General features: G+C 44.1%; 1 protein-coding gene across 1 annotated transcript in view; it reads left to right on the top strand.

Annotated features, from left to right (window-relative positions):
* Positions 1-21,282, top strand: part of CACNA2D4 (calcium voltage-gated channel auxiliary subunit alpha2delta 4) — a 99,574-nt gene that overhangs the window by 13,866 nt on the left and 64,426 nt on the right. The window contains exons 10-20 of the mRNA XM_046900727.1: positions 2,431-2,508; positions 3,792-3,872; positions 6,051-6,125; positions 7,484-7,570; positions 11,087-11,158; positions 15,026-15,087; positions 15,736-15,803; positions 15,942-15,987; positions 17,467-17,564; positions 19,446-19,539; positions 20,751-20,846. Coding sequence (XP_046756683.1) covers positions 2,431-2,508; positions 3,792-3,872; positions 6,051-6,125; positions 7,484-7,570; positions 11,087-11,158; positions 15,026-15,087; positions 15,736-15,803; positions 15,942-15,987; positions 17,467-17,564; positions 19,446-19,539; positions 20,751-20,846 — 857 coding nt within the window. The remainder of the gene's footprint in view (positions 1-2,430; positions 2,509-3,791; positions 3,873-6,050; positions 6,126-7,483; positions 7,571-11,086; positions 11,159-15,025; positions 15,088-15,735; positions 15,804-15,941; positions 15,988-17,466; positions 17,565-19,445; positions 19,540-20,750; positions 20,847-21,282) is intronic.

Here is a 21,282-nt window from a genome sequence, read left to right as displayed (position 1 = left end):
TCAGCTAGTATACTAGGCATATAATTCGTCCCCTTTCCCATCTAAATATCTTACAAGTACCAGAGCCTAAGTGAAGTCCTGAAATTTATGTAAAACCAGCAGCTGGTTGGCAGACAGAAGTTACAGGTGTCTGGCTGTGCTGAGGTAGGCAATATTTCTCTTCTGCTTGCTCCTGGAGCTGAGATGTATATATAGACTCAGGTCTGTATCTGCAGTGACCCAGGAGCCCAGGACTAATCACACAGACACAGCACGACTTAAGAAGTGTTCCTGTGAAAGAAGGCTACCTTCTAAAGGATTATTCACAGGAAAGACTATTTACAGCTCAAGATATGGGTCACAGAGATTTACTTCCTCTAGCCCAGTACCTAAGCACATACTACTGTTAGTCACACAAAGATACAGATCTCAGTTTGGGAGGCAGGCTCACTCTCTCATTCTTTGGGTTAGTAAGATGTAAGGTCACCCACTGTACTGGCCCTGTGCTCAGCCTGTGGGTAATGGGCACATCTCACTTCCTGGGAGGGCAACTAAGGACCTGGAAGTTGGGGCTTCCAACACCCCTTCCTTGCCTCAGAGGAAGACTTCAGAAACTGGGGCCACAGGCAGGTGCCATTACGATGTTATGTTGCCCATGCACCTTTGAAATCCAAAGGAGAGAAGGGAAAAACAAAGTTGATTATCACTGAAGGTATTTTCCCCTGCACTACCTCAAATAGAAGATGTTCCTCAGTCTTCATCTCCACTTCTATTTGCATTGCAGAAAGGGAAAGTTGCACTTCTTTTTGTGCTTTTCATGCTTCTAGAGAGATGTGGGTTTTTTTCATACACTGGCATCTTCACCAAAGAGAGATTTCTGCATAATTGTGACAACTAGAGCTGACCAGAGGGAAAATTCTCTAGAAACAGTGAGAATGTTCCCATATACTATTTCCTGGACTGCATTCCACCGTGGAACTGCACTTACTAGCCCAAGCGTGATCAGCAGCATCTTTAGGATGTCTGCCACAGCCCTGGAAGGAACTGGGGAGAACCCACAGTTTCTGGGATATGTTTGTTGCACTTTTGTTGCTGCATCTCTTTCCTCGCCTCTCGCCTTGGCTTGCAGTTCTTTTCCTCTGCTCCAAACTCTCCCATCTTTCACTCATTCCTCCATTTGTGTATTCATTCACCTGTTCATCCATGTCTCCCACTAGCTGCCACAGTCCGAGGAGGTAACTGCTGCCCTGTGTTTTGTGAGCATGCCGTGCCGTTGCCCTGTGCTGATTGGTGTGTCAGTGTGAGCACTCACAGCCACAGCTGGCCTCTACATCTGGGGGTGGGGGTCTGCAGCTCTGAAGAGCCCTCTGACACAAACAAGAGGGGAGGCAATGCTGGATGTACTGGAGAGCTGTGCTGTGGGTCCAGAGTAGATAAAGGTGTCTGTGTCGTGAGATAGCTTAGTTCACTGGATCTCTTCCACGTGTTTGATAAGTAAGTGCTGGAGACAGTAGTTTGTTGTGTATTAGCACAAGTGTTACTGTGGAGGGGAATTCTCTACGAAGAAGCATCCAGACGAATAACTCAAGGCACTAGGCTCAAATCTCCATCAAGCAACTGCATAGATTATTGGCTGGCTGCTGTATGGCTCCTAGCATGTACGCTAATGGAGACAGGAGGTCAGTTGTTGCCTTGCTACTAACTTGACCAAAGCAGAAATGGAAAGGAGGTGCTGCTGGCCTCAAGAGAATAGGTCCTTTTCACTGGTAGGCATGTTTGGGAGACTCTTGTGCATGTATCTTGCCTGTTTTACCTCCTTTCTTGTATGTTTTTAGAGCATCTGTCTTCTGCAGTAATGTGGCCCTCTGCTTCCCCATTACATGTGCACATCAACTGTGCAGACAGCTCACTATGTTGTCCTCTCTCTTTCCTATGCGTAGATGCCTGAGTGGCAAGTTTATATAAGCAAGCTGTGTGTGTATTTGTGCCTTTTAAACATTTGCCTGTGCTGTTTCTCATTCATGCTATTCATGTGTTTGCAGTGTAGATGATATTTGTGTTTTGCTCATATTTGTGTTGTTTTTCTACATTCTGTGCTCCATGTGTTGGTGGTTTTTACACTTGTTGCATAAGTACCTATGTCTATACATCCATTATGTGGCAGTTTTAAGTTGTGTCACCATTTCTACAGGTTTCTTCCTTCTCCTGCTTCAACACATTTCACTGGCTTCCAGCCCATTCTCATCACCCCACATGAGCAAGCATCCATCCTACGATCCTCTTGGATACAAAGCATTGAAAAATGCTGCCATCTGTTTTCAGAGGGGTGTGGGAGGCAAGGAGGTGTCTGATTGTACCCAACATCTGGGCTCCCTGGGATTTCCAGTGCCTTTTGCTTGGGTTATCTGCAGTACTGCGTCTGCTAACACATGGCTTGTTGTTCTCTGGCAGCTCTTTGCATCTCAGGCTCAAAGTCTGTTGCTCATGACAACAGTGGCTATGCCAGTCTTCAGCAAGAAGAATGAGACGGTGAGTGCAACATGGCCTTCACCCTCCTTTCCACCAGCAGAGGTGTAAGACTGCAGCAGACCTTTGTGGGGTTTTAGAGCCAGCACTTCTCTGAAAGACTGCCTGGTCATTAGGAACTGCAGTTAGACTTCAGGCAGGATGTGCAGATGATAATTTGTCTGTCAAAATGATAGTCTGTCATTTCCTCTGAATGCTATTTATTCCAAATACCTCTTGAACATGACACTCCTCCCCATTTTATCCCTCCATTTTCAAAGCCAGCCTAATCCACAGCCCCATAAGATTTGAGACTGAAAGTAATCATTACTTTGTCTCATCTGTACATTTCATTGCAGACCTCTACATTTCACATAGACAGTTCTTCGTGAGTTCAATAACCTGTGTTTGGTCAAAGTGTCCTTGAAGAAAGGCATCCAGTCGTGACCTCTCCATTGCGGTTTCTCACTCTGTTAAAACTGGTGTATAAATTCCACTTTGGGCTTCACTCTCCCATCATGACGGCTTTCTCTGCTGAATTAAAAAGCACATAGCCCTTGGCATTTTCTCCTGGGAATTATCTTCTACACTTCACTAAAGTCAAACCTGTCTTTATTTTGATAAGTTAAAAAGGTTGGACAATTTAGGTGTCTTTGATGAAGGCATTTCCTCTGGATTTTGAAACATTTTACGCACTTTTCTGTACCATTTCTAGCTTCTCAGCCTCATCTCAGCATCTGGTTCCTCACCATTGCTATACAAGGCATGAACTCTCTGCCCAGGTTCTGTGAACAACTGTCTTCTCTGCCTTAGGCAAGACCTAGCCTCTATTAACACAGCACTGCAGTGGGAGCTTCTGAGCCATTTTTTTCCTCAGGCACTTATAAATAAACAGTTCCCCATTTTGTGGGGATTTCATGCATTCGTTTGTCCTAGATTGATAATTTTGAATTTGGCATTCGGCTCACTTTGCCCAGTGACAAACGAATATGTATTGCTTCGCATGGTTGCCTTGTCCTTATTGTTATTCACACATACTGAATGAATACTTTTGCCCTCAAATCTTGTGTTCAGTCATTTTATATTACTTCTGAATCATAGTCAAAAATGTGGACTAGTGTTGGGTAGAAATGCTCGTATCCATAAACACTGGAGCAACCCTTGAGATTTTCTGATGCTAGCTGGTTTTAAATGAACATACACAAGTTCGGAGAGAACACGTGAGAGGTCAGTAGGAAGGCAGCAATGTCTGTTCAGGCAGAATACTACCCAATTTTTACTTCTGAAAATGAATTCTTGTTTTCAAGCGGTCTCACGGCATTCTCCTGGGTGTGGTGGGCTCTGATGTGCCACTGAGAGAGTTGTTAAAACTTGCTCCACGTTATAAGGTAAGATTGAGATAAAACTTGCTATTTTATTAGAGCAAAGTCATTAGTCATTCTTCCATGGGCATGTCTCTGAAAAGTCATTCTTCTGCCGGTAGGAAGAAGAATGAGCATAGAGCAAGAGCAGCTGATTGTGGTGATACATCATAGGAACACAGGAAATCATTCACCCCTTAGGGTGCCTCAGAAACACAGGGACTGGATGATCCAGTGGATTCACAACTGGTCACAGAGTCTTTGCACCTTTGTGGTCAGCAGCTTAGATCCCTCAAAGATGGTACAGATCAGATAGTCCATCTCATAAAAATTGATGCTTTATATCCAGTTCCCAGTGGATAAGCTGAATATCAGTTGCCAAAAAATAAACTAGTTTCCCTGTCAACATATTCTTGGCAGAAAATGTAATAACTGAATGGACTTTGGAAACCAAATGGTTTTGTTATGCGTAGTGGTCTTTTTTTTTCCAGCTCAGCATGAAGACTTCTTGGCAGAGCAGTGAACAGGAAGTTGGCTCTCACTCGCTGATGCTATACCTAGACAGATATTTGCTCTCCAGAATTAGTCCAAGAGTTTCCACTATTTCTGTGCTCGATATATCTTAAAAAAAAAAAGAGCATTCCCCAACAGGCAAATACTCCAGAGATGCGCTGTTTAGTTTGGTTTCTGCTGTAAGTTCTGTGCAGTGACGTTTTGTTAAACCTGTCTGCATACCAGGAGATGGTAAACTCATCCTAGAATCACCACAGAAATCGAGTAGTTTGAGCCATCATTTCCAATTTCCATTTTCTCCTAAAGAACTATTAGACATCAACTACCAGTTCGGCAGCTGTCCAAAATCCGATTGCTAGAGACTCACAGGAGTGGAAGTGCTGTCAGAAGCAATGCATCTGTGTGGCACTTCAGACCTAGATGCAGGGTTTGCTGACCATTTTCTTGTAGCTACAGCAAACTGCCCTTCAGGCAACCCAGGAACTGAGAGTATTGGGGTGTCTGTGCTCAACAGACCAAAGCCAGCTGGTTTGGGCCTGGGAGAGGCTTGTCCAGGAGCTTCAATTTTTATACACATTCATTTTCTATATAAGAAATACTTATATAAGAATACTTATACCTCTTCATTTTCCTTCTCCCCGTCACTCAAAAGTCATGTGTCACAATAATCTTTCTTCTAGACCTAGAAAGGGAACAGTCCTTTACTCCAAGCAATGCCATGGAAGGAAGGAAAATATTTGAAGGGTTTCTTTACATCAGAGGCAGGACATGACTTCCCAGAAGCTATTTCAATTTCAGACCACTTTGGAAACCTCATTTCTTCACCTTGACTCCCCTGGCATACTGGCTACAAAGGACCTGTTCCAGAGCTACCCTGAGAGCTCACTTGAGTCCACGCTTTTCATCTTTAATAGCCCAGCAAGTAAATTTGATGTAGTACCGATCCAGTGCCTTGGATTCATCTGCCATACTGAGCCCTATGCAACTTGGAAAAAAAAAAAAAATCTTTCACACAGAGTCCAAGTTTTGATCTGAGATGTGTGCAATACGTAATCCATTTCCTTCAAAAAAGTGCAGTGAATGACTTACCCCCCTGCTTTCCTACTGTTAGCCCTCCAGGATTGTCCCTATAGGAGCATAAAGTTGCTACATTTATTTTTGAAGACAGAAACCTTAGCCACTCTTGTTTTCCCTCAGACACCTCTTATTTTGGCCAGCACAGGCTACCCATGGGTTTTCAGCAACTCAGAGTTAAGCTGGAATTTGTATTATGTATGGGCTTGATCTGAGTAATTGCTCTCTCGGAAATCTCTTGCAGGTCAGGTCAAACGGTGCCTGCTCTGGCTTGATTATGCTGCTCCTTAAAAAGCATTTTAAAACGGGAGGCCTATACAACTGGCCGAGGCTCAGTATGGTCTTGCCAACACCAAAACATAACACAGTGCTCCTCTGCAGACCTGGCTTCTAAGGGAGGCATCTGGGACTCCCCAGTCCAGCATGGTTGGTCCTCTCAGAGCAGCCAAAGGGGCAGAGATAAATGCTTTGGAATTAAGCCTGTTTTCTGCCAGTGAATGCCTTTAATAAGAAAATATTTCTGAATATTCTGAGTTGGCCAGGGTACTAGTGGCAATCCTTATGCAGCAGTTTTTCTAGCTAAAGCAGAGCTAATTATTCTCATGCCTCTTTCTCCAGCTGGGTGTCCATGGATATGCCTTTCTGAACACCAACAATGGCTACATCCTCTCACACCCAGACCTCCGTCCTTTGGTACGTAGAACCGGGAATTTAAGAACATTTGCTAGTGTGGAAGGACTGGCTTTCAGGCATGCTCCTGACTTCTCATGTTTTATTGATATACCAGCCTCAGGAACCTGAGGAACAGAGAAATCAGTGCCACACCCGTAGATGTATATACGCATGCATGCGTATGAAGTGGGAGGTACCCTGCCTTTCCCCTCTGTAAGAATGCATGTGGGTGATGTATTTGTGCATTGCTGTGTTGTGGGTACACGTGTATTTGCATGCATGCAGCATTGCATTTCACTGCTGGGCTGAAGGACCCCTCACCCAGGCACACCTCCTTCAGGAAGATTCAGCACCCCAGTAATAGCTGTCACACAGCTGTAGTGTTGGACGTGTGGAGAACCTGAGTCTAGCAGGATCCAGCACCACAAATCCTAGTAACGCGTAGGTCAGAGACAATTTAGGGACCAGCAGACCAGCTGGGACTTGAGGATGAGGGTGGACACAAGGATACTTCTCACTTGTGGTGCCACCTGAAACTCCAGACCACACATCTCTGCAAACACCCAGCAGATTTCATTACCCAGGGATGCTATGCATATGATACTTCACACATGTTCCTGTCAACACAAATCTCCACGTGCACAACAGTAGTAGTTAGTATGGCTTCTGTTGAAAGAAAGTGCCACCACAGGACTTCCCAGTAGCCATCTTCATAAAGGCAGACCACAGATATGGGGAGTTACTTCATTAAGTCAGGAGGAGGAATATATCAAGTTTCCAGAGGGGCAAGGCAAAGCCAGGTAAGGTTGTTGCCTTATCCTCCACCTGAAACTGATCTCTGTTAGTCAACTTCACGCCTTTTTCTTCCTCAGGAAGACTACAGGGAAATAGTTTCATCAGTTAACCCTGAGGTGAAAAGCCTCCTTTTTTGTCAGTGAAGCCAAAGCCTAATACCCATCAGAAAAGATCTCCTGTTGGTATAATAGCGTTAATGGGATTACGCTCTTAGCTGTGGGGGGGGGAAAAAAAAAAGAGGTGAGTGTATTGAAGTGTATCCTACTGACCTATTTAGCTGAGTATTCTCACAAACCAGGCTGTACCCTTTCTCTGCAAGTTCACCTATGTTCCTGCTTGTCCCTTTCTCCCGAAAAAGCCTTTCCCACCTGAAATATCTCAACGTTGCCACATGAAGAAATACACAGCATGGGACCTAGAAGGCACCTGCGCTCCAATGCTGCCTTCCCAATCAGAGAATGAGACAGTATTATTCTTCTTATTCAATTTAATTCTTCACAGGTTAGTTCAGAAAGGGTTAGTTTATCTAGACACTTACTTGAATGTTTTTTTTTTCTTTCTTTCTTTCTTTTAATAAATACCAGTATAAAGAAGGAAAGAAACTGAAGCCTAAGCCAAACTACAACAGTGTGGATCTCTCAGAAGTGGAATGGGAAGACCAGGATGAAATAGTGAGTATCGGAAAATGAATTCAAGCTTTTTGTAGCTCCCTCTTACATAACTTAGCATACCTGTACAGAATGAGGAGGAAGGAAGAGGCACTCCTGTTTTTACTCTGTGTGACTGGCCCTATGAGAAGCTGGTGGGAAGAGAACAAGGTCAGCGCTCCCTACAGAGTGCTTGCCTTCCTTCTCTGTATGAGCTTTTGTCCCCATGGAACAGAGAGGGGAAAGTACTTGCAGGAGGAAGGAAGAAGTTGGGGAATGCTTTGGGGAATCAGCCTGTGTGTACGTGGCCCATGTGCTGGTGGTAGCTGCTGCACCTCTGGATTCAGCTTAATACAAAGCCAGAAAAGCTTGGGAGTATGGAGGTGTCCCATGAGGTTACTCGTATGTGCAGTATGTGAGATATAGCAGAGCCCACTCAACTAACGGGATTCACAGCAAGGAAGAAGGTGCAATTCGAAAAGAGACTAAAGCTTGCAGTCACTTCTAGTGATAGACAAAGGACATAAGGGATGTATCACTTAAGAAAATGGTTTTCCAGAAAACACCTTATTGCATGCGTGTAACCACTGAAAACAATAGCTGGCTAGAGAGAAATGACTTGAAAATGCCTCTTCTACTCTCTCGCAAGCAAAACTAATAAAATGTGGTAAACAAGAAACAGTATGCATCTCAACAGCTGCCTGTTGCAGTGTATCAGAACTTGGAATCCGGATACGGCACGAATGCAGAAAGGCTCCTCCGTAGCTGGTTTTCTTTCACTCAAAGGAATTAAGAGAGAATAGCTACTTAAGTTACTAAGATAAGAACTGAATTGGGAGTAGGATAGAATTAGCTGTAGGACACATGCTTCTGGACTACAGGGGAGACTACTGAGATAAGCAGATCTGGTGCTATAGATACCCACTTAGACAGGTGGGACAAAGAGCCCAGCAAGGGGATCACAGCAGCTATTGTGGCCAGTGCAGGGCGAGCACTCAGGGCTGTGCTGGGGGAACACGGAAAGTGGAAGAGTGTGGCAGGCTGAGAAAGGAAATGAGACTGAAGTATAGAATCAAAATCATAGAATCAAGGTTGGAAAAGACAGTTAAGATCATCTAGTTCAACAATCCACCACCAATATTGCCCACTAAACCATATCCTTAAGTACCACATCTACATGTTTAACACAGACAGTAAGGTAAAAATAAGCAGCTTTCTATGCAGTGGACTTGCCTAGATACAGGTTATCTATGGCTTTGTGTGGGTTTGCTGATGTCTTCTAGCAGTTCTGCTCCCATGGTAGTTTTCCCTCTTGCTGGAGCCACTACGGGAGCTACTTCTCTCTACCCAGTATGCTGTTTCACAAATACATACGTATATGTAAATATTTATTTTTATATATAAATATATATACATATGAATTTCCAGGAAATTAAAACTTAGCTGCCATATTTATTTGGCTACCAGGTTACTGTCTGGCCGAATAACACTGATACCTGAATGCTAATATGCACAGTGTAAGGTTTCAGTCTTTATGTAATCATACTAAAATGTCAAAAGAGGCATGCAAAACAAAGCCACTTTGTGTTCTTCTGCTGCATCCTCCAGAAGAAAGAAAGGTTGCAGCCACTGAGAGTACAGAGACATTCAGTGACGTGAGCAATATCTGCAGTGTGACTTCAGCAAGTCGAGAGTCTCTCAAGATACACCCACTGCAGCAGAAAGCTGCCAACGTTTCAACACTCAGATTCACAGCTATGGTATTAGATCAATGACAGACTCAACATCAGCTGCAGTGTTATCTCAGCAACACTGATAAGCAGCAAAATCAGACTGGAAAAATATGCCTAAGTGCTAATGATGTGTAATACAGCCAGCTGCTAAAGAGAAAAAGAGAGGGAACATAGCGCTGTCTGGAAAAGACAAATTGATGTAGAATGGTGCGACTTGCAGCTACAAGTTTGGGTTTGCTTGTAAAGAAATTCTGGGCTATTCTCAGTGTGAGGGGAATGGGGAAGGGTTGTGGGATCATGCCCAGCATCAGGAACTGCCACCCAAACACAGTTTCTTCAGCCTTGATGGAACTTTTGAAGAGGAAATTAGCGTGCAAGGATGTTGTGGCTGAGTGGCAAAACATCTAGATGTTATGAGAGCCCTCAGGAAAACTGTATGTCTATTGGTTTGAAACTACGTGAGTGGATGGGGAAAAGGAATCAGCAGCACTCACTGCCTGTGACGGTGACAGCACGGATCCATTGCTCCTGAGATCTCACACACCAGGACTGTGGCTGCTTTTGAATATTCAGAGCAGGAGAAGCAATGGGGAAGAAGCAGCAAGATTGGACTGTGGCACCAACCTACAGCCACTGCCACCCCAGGTGGGGCACAGCAGGTAGCCTGCCTATGGACAGGCTGGGGCTGAGGAGATCTGAGGTCTCATTCCCACTGATTTACTTCTCCACTGCCCCACGGTGCAGCGAGGGATGGCTGACATTCAAGAAGACATGGATGAAACAACAACAACCGAACTGAACCCAGGACCCAGAGAAATTGCTTCAGGCTGTCAGACCAGAACAGAGTATGCTGTGGCTCTGGCAGGAGGTCAAGCTCTCTTAGCTAGCAAGGAGTTACGGTACCAGTCAATGTTTGGATTTCCAAGACACGGACTTTGGAAAACGCAAGCTTTATATTCTAAGCCTGTAAATAACCCACATCAAACAGCCATAATAAATAGAGCTGTGGTCTTGTAAAGCAAATGCAGTCGAGTCTGGCCAGCACCTGAATGGAAGCCTGTCTCTGGAAGTACGGAAGCAATTTGTGTGAATGAATAAGCTACTTCCCACCTTTTTTTTTCTACCCAGGCTGAAGCAACAGGCTGATATGCTCTGGCAGGCTGAACCTAATGTCAAATCCTCTGCACTTGTGGAAAAATTTCCTGGCTCTTTCTCGCAAGAGGCTGGGAGTCACTGTGAAAATTATATTATGTCTTTGGAACCTGGATCGAATGAAGTGGGCTTCGCGCTGCCTCCCCAGCTATCACACAGCCTTGCTTTGCTGTGTTAAACAGCTGCTTTGTTGCTCTCAGAAGTGGTACTCTATACAGTCTATAATTTATAAATCAGTTTAAAGAAATGCCAAAGAGCTTTGTAGTCAGCCTGAGGGAGCCGGTGGGATTCTCAGGTGTCTCCTCTTTCAGGCTCTCAGAGCATGGCGCTAATGACATTCTGGCTGCCAAACGATGAAGGCTGAAACGTGGACTGACAGTTTCATAGCTTCCAGATCCTTTCCTTTAGCTCAAAAGACATATCAACAAGCTTTCAGCATAAGCCGTTTTTATTCTGTGTCACTGATTGGACAAGGATCCTGACCACCAAGAACAGGTTTTCGGTTTAAAAGAAGTAAAGAAAAACAAGCCGTGGGGGGAAAAAAATGACACCCACTCTTTCCTGTCAGGCTCTGTATGTTAACAATGAGCAGCTCTATTAATTCCCATCCTGCTCCACCCAGAGATGCTAATGCTGATCTTGTTCACCTTCGCAGCTGAGAACTGCCATGATCAATGGGGAAACGGGCTACCTCTCCATGGATGTGAAGGTCCCCGTGGATAAAGGGGTAAGAATGATCCTGCTCAGGTCCCACAGAGGGAGGGGAAATGGATGCTGAAGAACCATGAAGGATGTGGTTTTAACGCTCAGCATTTCTGAGTGTGAGGATTTTATTGTTTCACCACATACATTACACGTGCTAAAGACATAAAGTAGAACATCATTAGAAGTGCTCTTTATACCTACCAGCATTCTGCATGAGCAAAGGCACTGGAAATGCCTCACGGCTCCCTGCTTCATCCAGGCAAAGCCAAAAAGCATGCTGTTCATTATTTAGAGGGCTGTGAAATGAATCAGAGACCTTCAAGAGTTTAGAGATGGGGAAGACATGTTGAGCTGACAGAAAGAGGTTTGGAGGCTTTTTTCAACCCTCTTTCCTTACTCAGTAACACTCAAGAAATCTGTCCCTCACTCTGTCAGAATGTGTTTTCCTTTATCCGAGTCCAGGATTAAATTTCTACGCAAATATTTACAAGCATTTTATGAAAACAACTAGTGAAATGGAGACTTGTGAACGTTCCCTACCAGCTCTAACGTAAGGTTGTACATCTTCCCCTGGAATCAGCACAAAATTGTCTTGTATATTTAGGTTCGCTGGTACTTTTTCATTTGGGTTTATTTAACTTTCCCAAAGAGTTTGGCTTCCATCATTTCCTCTTAGGAAGTATTCCAGAGGCCTGCAAGTTTAACTGCCCAGAAGTCTTCCAAATCTCAAGAAAAGTTTCCATCTTTTTTTATAGACAGTCTTTTTTTTTTCTTTCTTTCAGCCTTCAGGCTGGCTGGTCTGCTCCCATGCTAAGCCAGTCAGCACCAATTCCAGCAGGCCAACTGCTCACAGCCGTAGGCTGAAATTATGCCATTTCTCAGTGAAGATACCCCTCCATTTCCTCTAAATGGTTGTGTTGCTACATACTGTAACTAAATTACTCGTCTCTATTTTTGGTGTTTACACCTATCGAGGACTGTCAGCTGTCAATGGGTTTGTCCTTTCCCAACATCTACATTTAAAATACACCATTTTCAGTCCAAGCAGCTGAGCAATTATTTTTGTTGCCTTTGTTTCTTGTATCATTCCTGGTATCTAGGTACCAGAGCTTCACTGAATTATTTGGGCGCTGTTTCCTTCTTTCTCTGTTGAGCACATCTATTCTCTGCAATAGGATATTTCTGAACAGGAAGCCCCAGACCTCCTTTCTGCTGTCCCTTCATTTTTTTTTTTCTCCATCCCACAGTTGTCCCAGAACTACTGCCTACATTTCCATGTTTCTTAGCTATTTTTTCCAGTTGCCTTTTTCTTTTTTAAACCTGAATTTCCCTCCTCCTTTTTGGCTTTATAATCTTTAGAGCTGCTGACACAGTATGCACAGAAATGTTGATTTCTTTTATCTTACAGATCACTGTACATAATGGCTCCTAAGACAGCCTCTCTCTCTCAATAGGTTGTCTTCTCCTGATGCACTGTTTACTGCTTCTCTCTGTTTAGAGTACTGCAGTTGGTTTTCACTCCAGATCCCATTTAAGGTCAAATTGAGTGATTCTTTATTCTAAAATTTCATGAAAAGTTGTTTCAAGTGCTTTATATAAACCCAGATACAGTGTCCTTTATTCTCTTCATCCATTATCTTCGTTATTCTGTTGAAAAAAGAACGGGATTTTCCAACAAGATCTATTCTTTGTCAGTCTAGATTGCTTGTTTCTTTAATTTAACCTCTTTTTTCACCCTGTCTCTGGGCACCCTCAAGAACGTATCTTCTGAGTCATCCAAAAATAGCATTTTAGTTCAGTATTTTAAGGGCATCTTTCTGCATTCCTATTGAGAAAAGAAAAATAACAAAAAGTGGCCTTGGTAAGAGATATTACGTGTTTTATTCTGTAACACTGTGAGCCTTATGAAGTGTAATAGGAGACAGAAATTGAGCAAGTTACAATTTTACTATTATCTGAATACACAGAATAGGGACCAGAAGTGAAATTGCATTTCCCACTGTTACTGTGTTAGTTGATGAAGCAGAGCAGCAGTTGAAACAAAGAAAGTGCTGACAGAGCCTGGAACCACAGAGAATGAAGTGGTCAGCGGAGAGAAGGGCTGAATGAAGGGGATAGGAATTATTCTGTCAGCCACACAATAGCAATTGCCCAGGCTGATCTTGGGAAGGTATTGAGGGCAGAGTGAGACAGAGAAGGAAATATAAGGAATGAAGGTGAAGTTAGAGAGATCTGGTGGCAAAAAAACTGCCTTTGTTTTCAGCTTGGGGACAAATGCGTGGGCTTGTGGCAAACGTTGATGGCATTAGTCAGGAGTGACTGCCTAGAACAGTCACAATACTAAAACTTGACATGTCTGTGTTCCCAGTCCTTGGTTACTGGAGTTAAAGGGACTTTGGGACACCGCTCTCAGAAATGGGGCCTGATTTTTGGGTGGTCCTGCGTGGAGCCAGAAGTTGGACTCAGTGATCCTTGTGGGTCCCTTCCAGTTGAGGATATTCTGTGATTCTGTGGGCAGAAGAGGGGCAGCAGGTAGGGAGTAAAGGATGAGCAGAGCAAACGCTGCTGAAGGAACTCAGAGCAGTGGTACTCCTGGGCTGCCATCTGCTGTATCCTTGCCCACAGGTCTCCTTTGCTCTGCCTCTTCCCCATCAGATAAGACTATAAACCAGGAGTCTCAGTCTCTCTTTTGCTTTCCCCATAACCACCAAAACACCACTGTGCCATGTTACCTGGATCACTGTAGCCCTTCTGGGACATCTCAGCTCAACAGAAGTCTCCCAATTCCGTTGCGGTACACAATTACCATACATGGAGAGAGAGGGAATAGAAAGGGCTGAGCTGTTTGCTATCTCCTCACTTAAAAAAAAAAAAACCCAGCCTTTCTCCATTTCTCATCTGCCCAGTGCTGGACTGTCCTTTGTGCACTGTGCCTCTTCTACGGCTGCATGGCCTGAGCAGGTTAGAGCAGGCATGACTTTCCCTGGGGAACAGTGAGTTTTCTGTATTCACTTGCTGTCTCCCACACACATCCTCTCACCTCATTTTCAGGCTGGGACTGGGATTTTAAACATATTAGGGTTCCTATACTGCCTTAAGGGTGGGATAAAAATTTTCCAAAAACTTTTCTCCTTTGGAAAAGAGTTGCACTTTCCTATAGGAAAAGGCCAGTCTGGCAAACAGTTGAAGTTCTGAAGCAGCTTTCTTGAGTTGAAATGTCAGTCAGAAACAAATATTTTCATATGAATCAAAATGTCTTGGATTTGAATCAGCACTTTTGTTTAATTTGAAAATGTAAATTGTTTCTCTTATGGGTGTTTTTTTAACAAAATTGGACTATGTTAATGTTATGTCCCAGTTTGGCATGAAAGCAAATGTCAGGAATCTCATCATTTCCCACAGGGCTGAGGAGAGCTGGCCCTAGCTGCCAACCCAAGCAGTGGGTAGGGTTGCCATCCTGCCTCTGTTCCCACCCCACCCCTCTTTCTTACCTGTCCCACTGAATCCCAACTCCTGCTGGGCACCGTGTTGATGTGCAAAGCCATCAGGGTTGTTTTGTGCAGTAAAAGAACAGCGTGTTAGCTTGGAGGATGTGAGAGGAAGGGCAGCTTTCCTCTATCCCATGCAAGAGCCCTAGAGCAAAGGAAGGTTTCACTGAAGACCTAGATAGAAAGACAGGGTGGCTGCCTGGATCTTGAAAGTCACAAGTTGTTAAATATACTCAATACTACACATTCATCCCTGCCCCCATCCAGTGCTAGGGATCTGTGAAGTACTGGAGATGATCAACTTCTTTTCCTTAACTCCAAAGATGTTAATCTCAGATCTCCGTTGCCACTATGACCTTGATCTGTCCATGATCTCACTTTCTCTTTCATTCTCATTCCAGAAACGAGTTCTCTTCCTCACAAATGACTATTTCTTCACGGACATCAGTGGCACACCCTTCAGGTGAGAATGGGCTCATACATCAGCGATGCCATACATCAGAAGTCTGCCATCAGGGATGGCAAACTGGCCATAAAACAGGCTGTGACTCATGAGTAGAGCAGCATGAATAATTGACTTATTTGTTCCTATCGCCATCAAAAAGTTATTTATCTGGAGTTCAGAGCCCAAAAGCTACACTTTAGGTGAAGCAGCACATTGTTTCAGTTCAGAGAAATGGAATATATTCAACTTTCAGTTCCACTGAATGTTTTTGTGTGCCGGTATTGGTTCTAAACAACAATATTATTGTAAACTGAAAATGGTAAAACTTCACATAAGAAATCAAACTAAACATTTTTGTGTTTTTTTCTTTTCCATGGCTGAAAAGGTTCAACAGTGGCACAGATTTTTATATGTGTCATTGTTGATTTGAACCTACAACTTTGGCCAAATATGTTGTCACCAAAAATGTCTCATAGCCCATCGAGCAGTTTCCTTAGCCTCTTGTGCCACAGTCAGATCTCACTTAATCCTCTTTTGATGCTGTTCTTTTCTTTAATTGTTGCGAAGGGAGTTAATGTCTTTAAGAGCTGCAACTGCAGGGAATGCAGTGTCATGTTTCAGGATTACACCTCTCCTTGCTGACCTGCCCTTCTGCTCTCCCTGCAGCCTGGGGGTTGTGCTGTCCAGGGGACACGGCGAGTACATTCTGCTGGGGAACACTTCAGTGGAAGAAGGTAGGTTAATGTGGAACAGCCCCACTGTTCTAACAGACAACATAGTTACTCTGAAATGTACTACTTCACTTCTCCTTCACAGCCTCTATCTGTCTATCTACTACCTAATTGAATTCTCAATGTGTTATTTGGTTTCAGGTTTGCACGACCTGCTTCAGCCAGACCTGTCTTTAGCAAACGAATGGTAAGTGGAGGAAATCCTGTCAAAGACAGAGAACTCTGTCATGAGGTTTTGACAAAGTTCCCAACAGTTTTGCATGAGTTCACCACCCTTAGTGGCCTAGAAAAAAAAAGCAACATTATTCAGGGACAACGGCTCTGGAAAGAGCTGATGGTCTCAGGGCAATGTAGTGGTACCTTCAGGCCTCAGTTCCATCTCTTCCTCTGGGGAATCCCACCAAGGCCTTGTACACCCCCAGAAACCATCCCCCATGATTTATTCTCAGTACTCTGTACTCCAACTCATTTTGTTCCTCCTCGTGATGCTTGGAATTGTGCTGCAAAACTCACAGTATGTCAGACCTGTCAGTGAATTTTGTAGCAAACTTAGAGAGAAACATGTTTTAAAATCTTCACTTATTTTTGGTTGGCATTCCTCTGAACTAAGTCTAGACCTAATTCCTAGAGAACACAAAGGTGATTTATGACTGCTGTTTCAATAGCATGCATAATTTAGAGTTTTGCTTGGTTTGGATAGAAGACAGGGTAAAACATGGCACTTTCCATTTATTGCTGTGAGCTTTGGGATTTTCATGAACCCAACGTTCAGTTACACTCAGGCACGTGAACCCAGCCTGTACCAAAGCCAAAATAACTATATTCAAGAAGCCCCGCAGTCCTTCACACCTCTCATTACACTGTCAAGTTTCATAGGCAGAGCACTTGAGATGCATGCAGTGACTTCTACTCCTAACTTGGGGTGTCAGCTTACCACATTTTACATATTCATTTCTCTTAGACTTTGCTCATAAATCATTCCTTTCAGCCCCTTAATGAGATGCAATTCTCTCATATAATCCCTTCCTTTCCTCTGTCCCGACAATGAAGCAGTCAAAATTGGAAGCAGGATTAGAAGGCTGGTTTCTTTTATTATACAGACACCCACGCTTGTAAAACATTCTCTCATTTCTCCCTAAAATGCATCCTACAGCAGTGTCCCATTGGAAAGCTTTTTGTTGACGCTGTATCATACTGCAGGCTCATTCCTCATCTCACAGTTGCATCTCTGTCTCATTTTTTTCTGTTCCCAACCCCGTGTTACTCACATTGCATGTGGCCCCCTGCTTTTCAGGTCTCTCCATCACGTTGTTTTTGTGTATAACTACACAGGCACACATATTACACAGTGTACAATATTGATAAATCTGCTGTAATTACTTGGGACTGATAGTATGTTGCATTGTGAGCTTATGCTCATAGCCCTACTATATTCACAGCCTTAATAAGCACAGCCATCAGTGGATGCTTGGTTTCATTGGTAGGGCTTCACTTAGAGCCATGCTGTTGGAGTTTGAGTGGTCATGGTGTGCAACAGTAGCAAAATCTTTGCACCCCAAGCTTTCTTGCTGAATTCTTATTTGCGGTTATTATTCTCAAGAAGCATTTGTGTGATGATGGTGATTTCCTTTTGCCTTTTTGGGCTTCTCCTCCCCTACCCACACAGGATTTACTGCATCACAGACATCGATCCAGACCACCGGAAGCTCAGCCAGCTGGAGGCTGTGATCCGTTTCCTCACGGGAGAGGAACCTGACCTAGAATGTAAGTTCTCACCATCCCAAAGGCCCTGCTGGGTTCTCCTCTACCTGCCACAGGGGAATGAGAACTGTGAAGCTGATTGGTGTCAGACTGAGTTTCCGAGGCACCTGTTCATGCAGGCAGGGCTAAACCTAAGCCTAGCTTAATCCACAAGTGGAAACAAGCTGAGGATCCGCTTCCTTGTCTTCAGTAGAGAATTTTTTTTGCCATTTCAAAGCTGTTACGTAACTTGGCTTCACTGAGATCTTTACATAGGTAACAGTGAAGGTCGAGAGGCTTGAATAGGAATGTGGTGGGGGCTGAACACCTTGTTTCAGACTAGAAGGGCGATGGCAGGAGGAGCAAGAAAGCTGCTGTGGTTATTCTGCTCCCCAGAGCTCCAGCTAGCATCCTCTGAGGGCTGCACTGTGCCATGGAGACAGATGATCTCTCTGAGAAACGTTACTAATTTTTTTTCCAAACACAATTTGTAATTGATTTGAGGGGGAAAAAAATGTTACAGAATGATTACCTTCCTTGCTGCTCATCCCTTGCAACAGGTCTGAATCTCCATGTGAAATGCAGCCACATAAGCAGCTGATGTAGCACCACTACAGAGTGAGAACTCTGCTGGTAGGCAGAAGTGGGCAGCTGTGCATGGGATCTCCCAACAGCACTTTAGCTTTAGGATGTCCTTCAGTCCACCCCACTCTCCATGGCTTCAGCCTTCTTAGTTATGCAAAGTGCTGAATCAATATTTTGTATGTAATGCTTCAGAAACCTCTGATACAAGGATTTCAAGGATTTGAGTCTCTTAAAACTAAACCTAGGCATAATCTGTAATCTGATAATTGCTCCTCTCTTATACTGTGTGAACAGACCCCTCCTGGCTTTATTTAGAGAAGGCTGAAAAGAGATGTAGCAGCTGAAGAGGCTGGGAAGAAGGAGGAAAGTTTTGGGAGAGCTGACTGGGAGAAGCATGCAGATTGGAAGTGCTGTGAGAGAAAAAGAAATAGGACTAGGACGCAACCTAGGCATGTGGGGCCTGAGGAAGGAAAGATCAGCTGGTGACCTCTGACTTTGAGTTCTGAATGACAGGAAGATGGAGAAATGTATCCTGCCAGCTGTGATAAAGAAAGATTAGGAGATACCTGGAGGCTCAAGACAGAATATGAAGCCAGAAGCATGAAACAGAGGGGATGGCTCTGCCTAGAACAGCATTGGAAGGGCCACATCTGCAATATGATAGCCATCACATCCTCATGCCATGAGACAAATGGAAATAGGGCAGCATAGAAATGAAGTAGGTCAAATAAATGAGATTTTAGACTATACCATTTAGCACATAATGATATCTCAAACTTTTCTAAATATCTTTCAGACCCAATGCAGACTGGACTGAACTGGTAATCTAGACTGGTCAAGTGTCTGGACAGGAAAGCATTTTGTGAGACTCACAGTAAGGACAGGTGGTTAACTAAAGGCCATCAAGAAGTCACTAGGGACTCTGAAGAAATCTTGGGAGGAATGGAGTGGATGGTATCCTCACAACAGGGCACCCAGAAGGAAGGTTAAGGCAGGGATCTGAGGCAAAGCCTGATGAATAACTTCATTTGAAAGCTTCTCATTTGCTTACACTTTCAAACCTAAACCCTTCCATTCAGCTTGCGGGGGAACCAGTGTTATGATCTGAGCTGTAACACCTTGTCCTGTGCTCTTCTACATCTCTCCATCAATCCATCTAGGATTGTAGGTCATGTTTTCAGTCCTACAAATGGAGGGCTCATTTGTGCCTGTTGCTCCACTGCCCTGGGTCAGGCAGATGGTCCACAACGAGGAACTCTCTGAGACATCTACAGGGACACATGTCTTTCTTTTCTGACTCTTGTTCACCTTCCTCTGTAGGCGATGAGGAGTTGGTCCAGGAAGTGCTGTTTGATGCAGTGGTCACTGCACCCATGGAAGCCTACTGGACAACACTAGCCCTCAATATGTCCACGTAAGTGACCGAGGAATAAATATGTGTAACACACTGTTGAAGCTGTGCTTCCAGATGGTGTGGAAAACAGTCACAGATCCCTGCAAAGCGTATAAGAAACTTTAGAAATAGCTCAAAAAGCTGTTAGAAGTAGCTCAATAGATTTAGAAATAGCTCAAAAGTGTCTCTCAGGAGAATACTCCAGCTGGTTGGACCCTCTAAAGGAAGCATGTAGTTTGGTGAGGGCTTGTTTTGGTAACAGAATATTAATTTCAAATGTTTGAATATTACTGCAAGACAACAGTGATCCAGATGTGTCACTGCAGGGGGTGTTCAGCATCAGTTCTTCGCCACGTTTAACTCAGATGCACAGCATTTATCTCTGTAGTTGACAGTTTGGGATCTCAGGGCACTTGAGACTACTTCAATTTAAAATTAGTATGAGTTATTTCCCTATGCATCAGTTATCGCTTTGAATGACAGCAACATGGTTTGGCTTGACTTCCACATGACTGTAGCAAAAGCTCCATCCCAGCTGGCAAGGAATTTGTTCCCCGAACCAGCAGTGGAGAAGAGAGTTTGATCTCATCTCTGTTGCTGATGCCTGATGAGGACTGAGACTCAGGAAGGAAGAGGACAGGCTGGCTTCAGCAAACATTCTTCTTTATTATTCCCAGTGAGGCACTTGATGCTTGTAGTATCTGGTATCATGTCACACAGATCTACTTTCAGCAAACAACATGCTACTCACAGAGGTGTGTGGCCACAGGACTCCTGTGCCTATTTCAGTTACCAGTATCCCTACTGCTGAGGGAGATTGAGCCAGGGCAGTTGTGCTAAAACACCCAAATACCAGCACCATCCTTCAGCAGCTACACCAGAAATTGCCTCTCATCTGCTCCATACCACGCTGCAGCAGACTCCTCACCATGCAGCTCTCCCAGCAGTGCCCTTTGTAACTCCAGAAAACCACATACAAATCAATCTACAGTCAGTCTGCTACCCTACCTCTCCTGTGCGTGTCTGAGACAGCCATTTTCTCCCTGCAGTCTGTCTTCCTTGATTCAACCTACATGCAGGAAGCCTAGAGCAGAGTTAGCGGTAGAGCAGCTTCTTTTCTACTTCCAAAGAGCCAAATGAGCAAGCTTCCAATGTGTCAATCTAGGCACAAGTCTAAGCCTGCCAATTGTTAGCTAGTAAGAACTTGCTGTCATTGTGTTTTTATTCCACAGGGAGTCTGAGGCAGGGGTTGAGATGGCATTTCTGGGCACTCGGGCTGGACTCATGAGGAGTGCCCTGTATGTGGGCTCTGAGAAACTTTCCAACAGGTAAGTCCCTAAGCTGCACTAAGGGATTTCTCTGTGTCTCCGAAGGTGTTTCCAAAACTACTACCAGACTTAGAAATGTACTTGAGGGTACAGAAAGGAAAAGAGCAAGACCTTGGTGGCATGGGAGCTGATTTACGGAATCAGGGCATTCAGTCCTTTGTGTTGCTCTGGTCCTTTTGATTTTTTTCCTAAAGTGCTGTCCCAAAGTGCATTAATTTCATTGTAAAATAAGAAACTTCTATTATTCCCCGACTTCAGTCAGCTAAGAGAGAAAATGCCCATCATTATTATATATCCCCAGGAGCATTCTGTAATGTAAAGGCTCTGCACTCCAGTGCCCTATGACATCCCAGCTTGGCTAGGTTTGATCTTTCTGTCTCAGTTCCTCTCTGTTTTATTCTGTTCTGGCTCTCACATGGCCCACATCACATTACTA

The sequence above is a fragment of the Gallus gallus genome, chromosome 1 (genome assembly GCF_016699485.2).
Source record: "Gallus gallus isolate bGalGal1 chromosome 1, bGalGal1.mat.broiler.GRCg7b, whole genome shotgun sequence".
Classification (NCBI taxonomy): domain Eukaryota; kingdom Metazoa; phylum Chordata; class Aves; order Galliformes; family Phasianidae; genus Gallus; species Gallus gallus.
The sequence above is the reverse complement of the archived record's forward strand: the minus strand, read 5'-3'. Positions and strand labels throughout refer to the sequence as shown.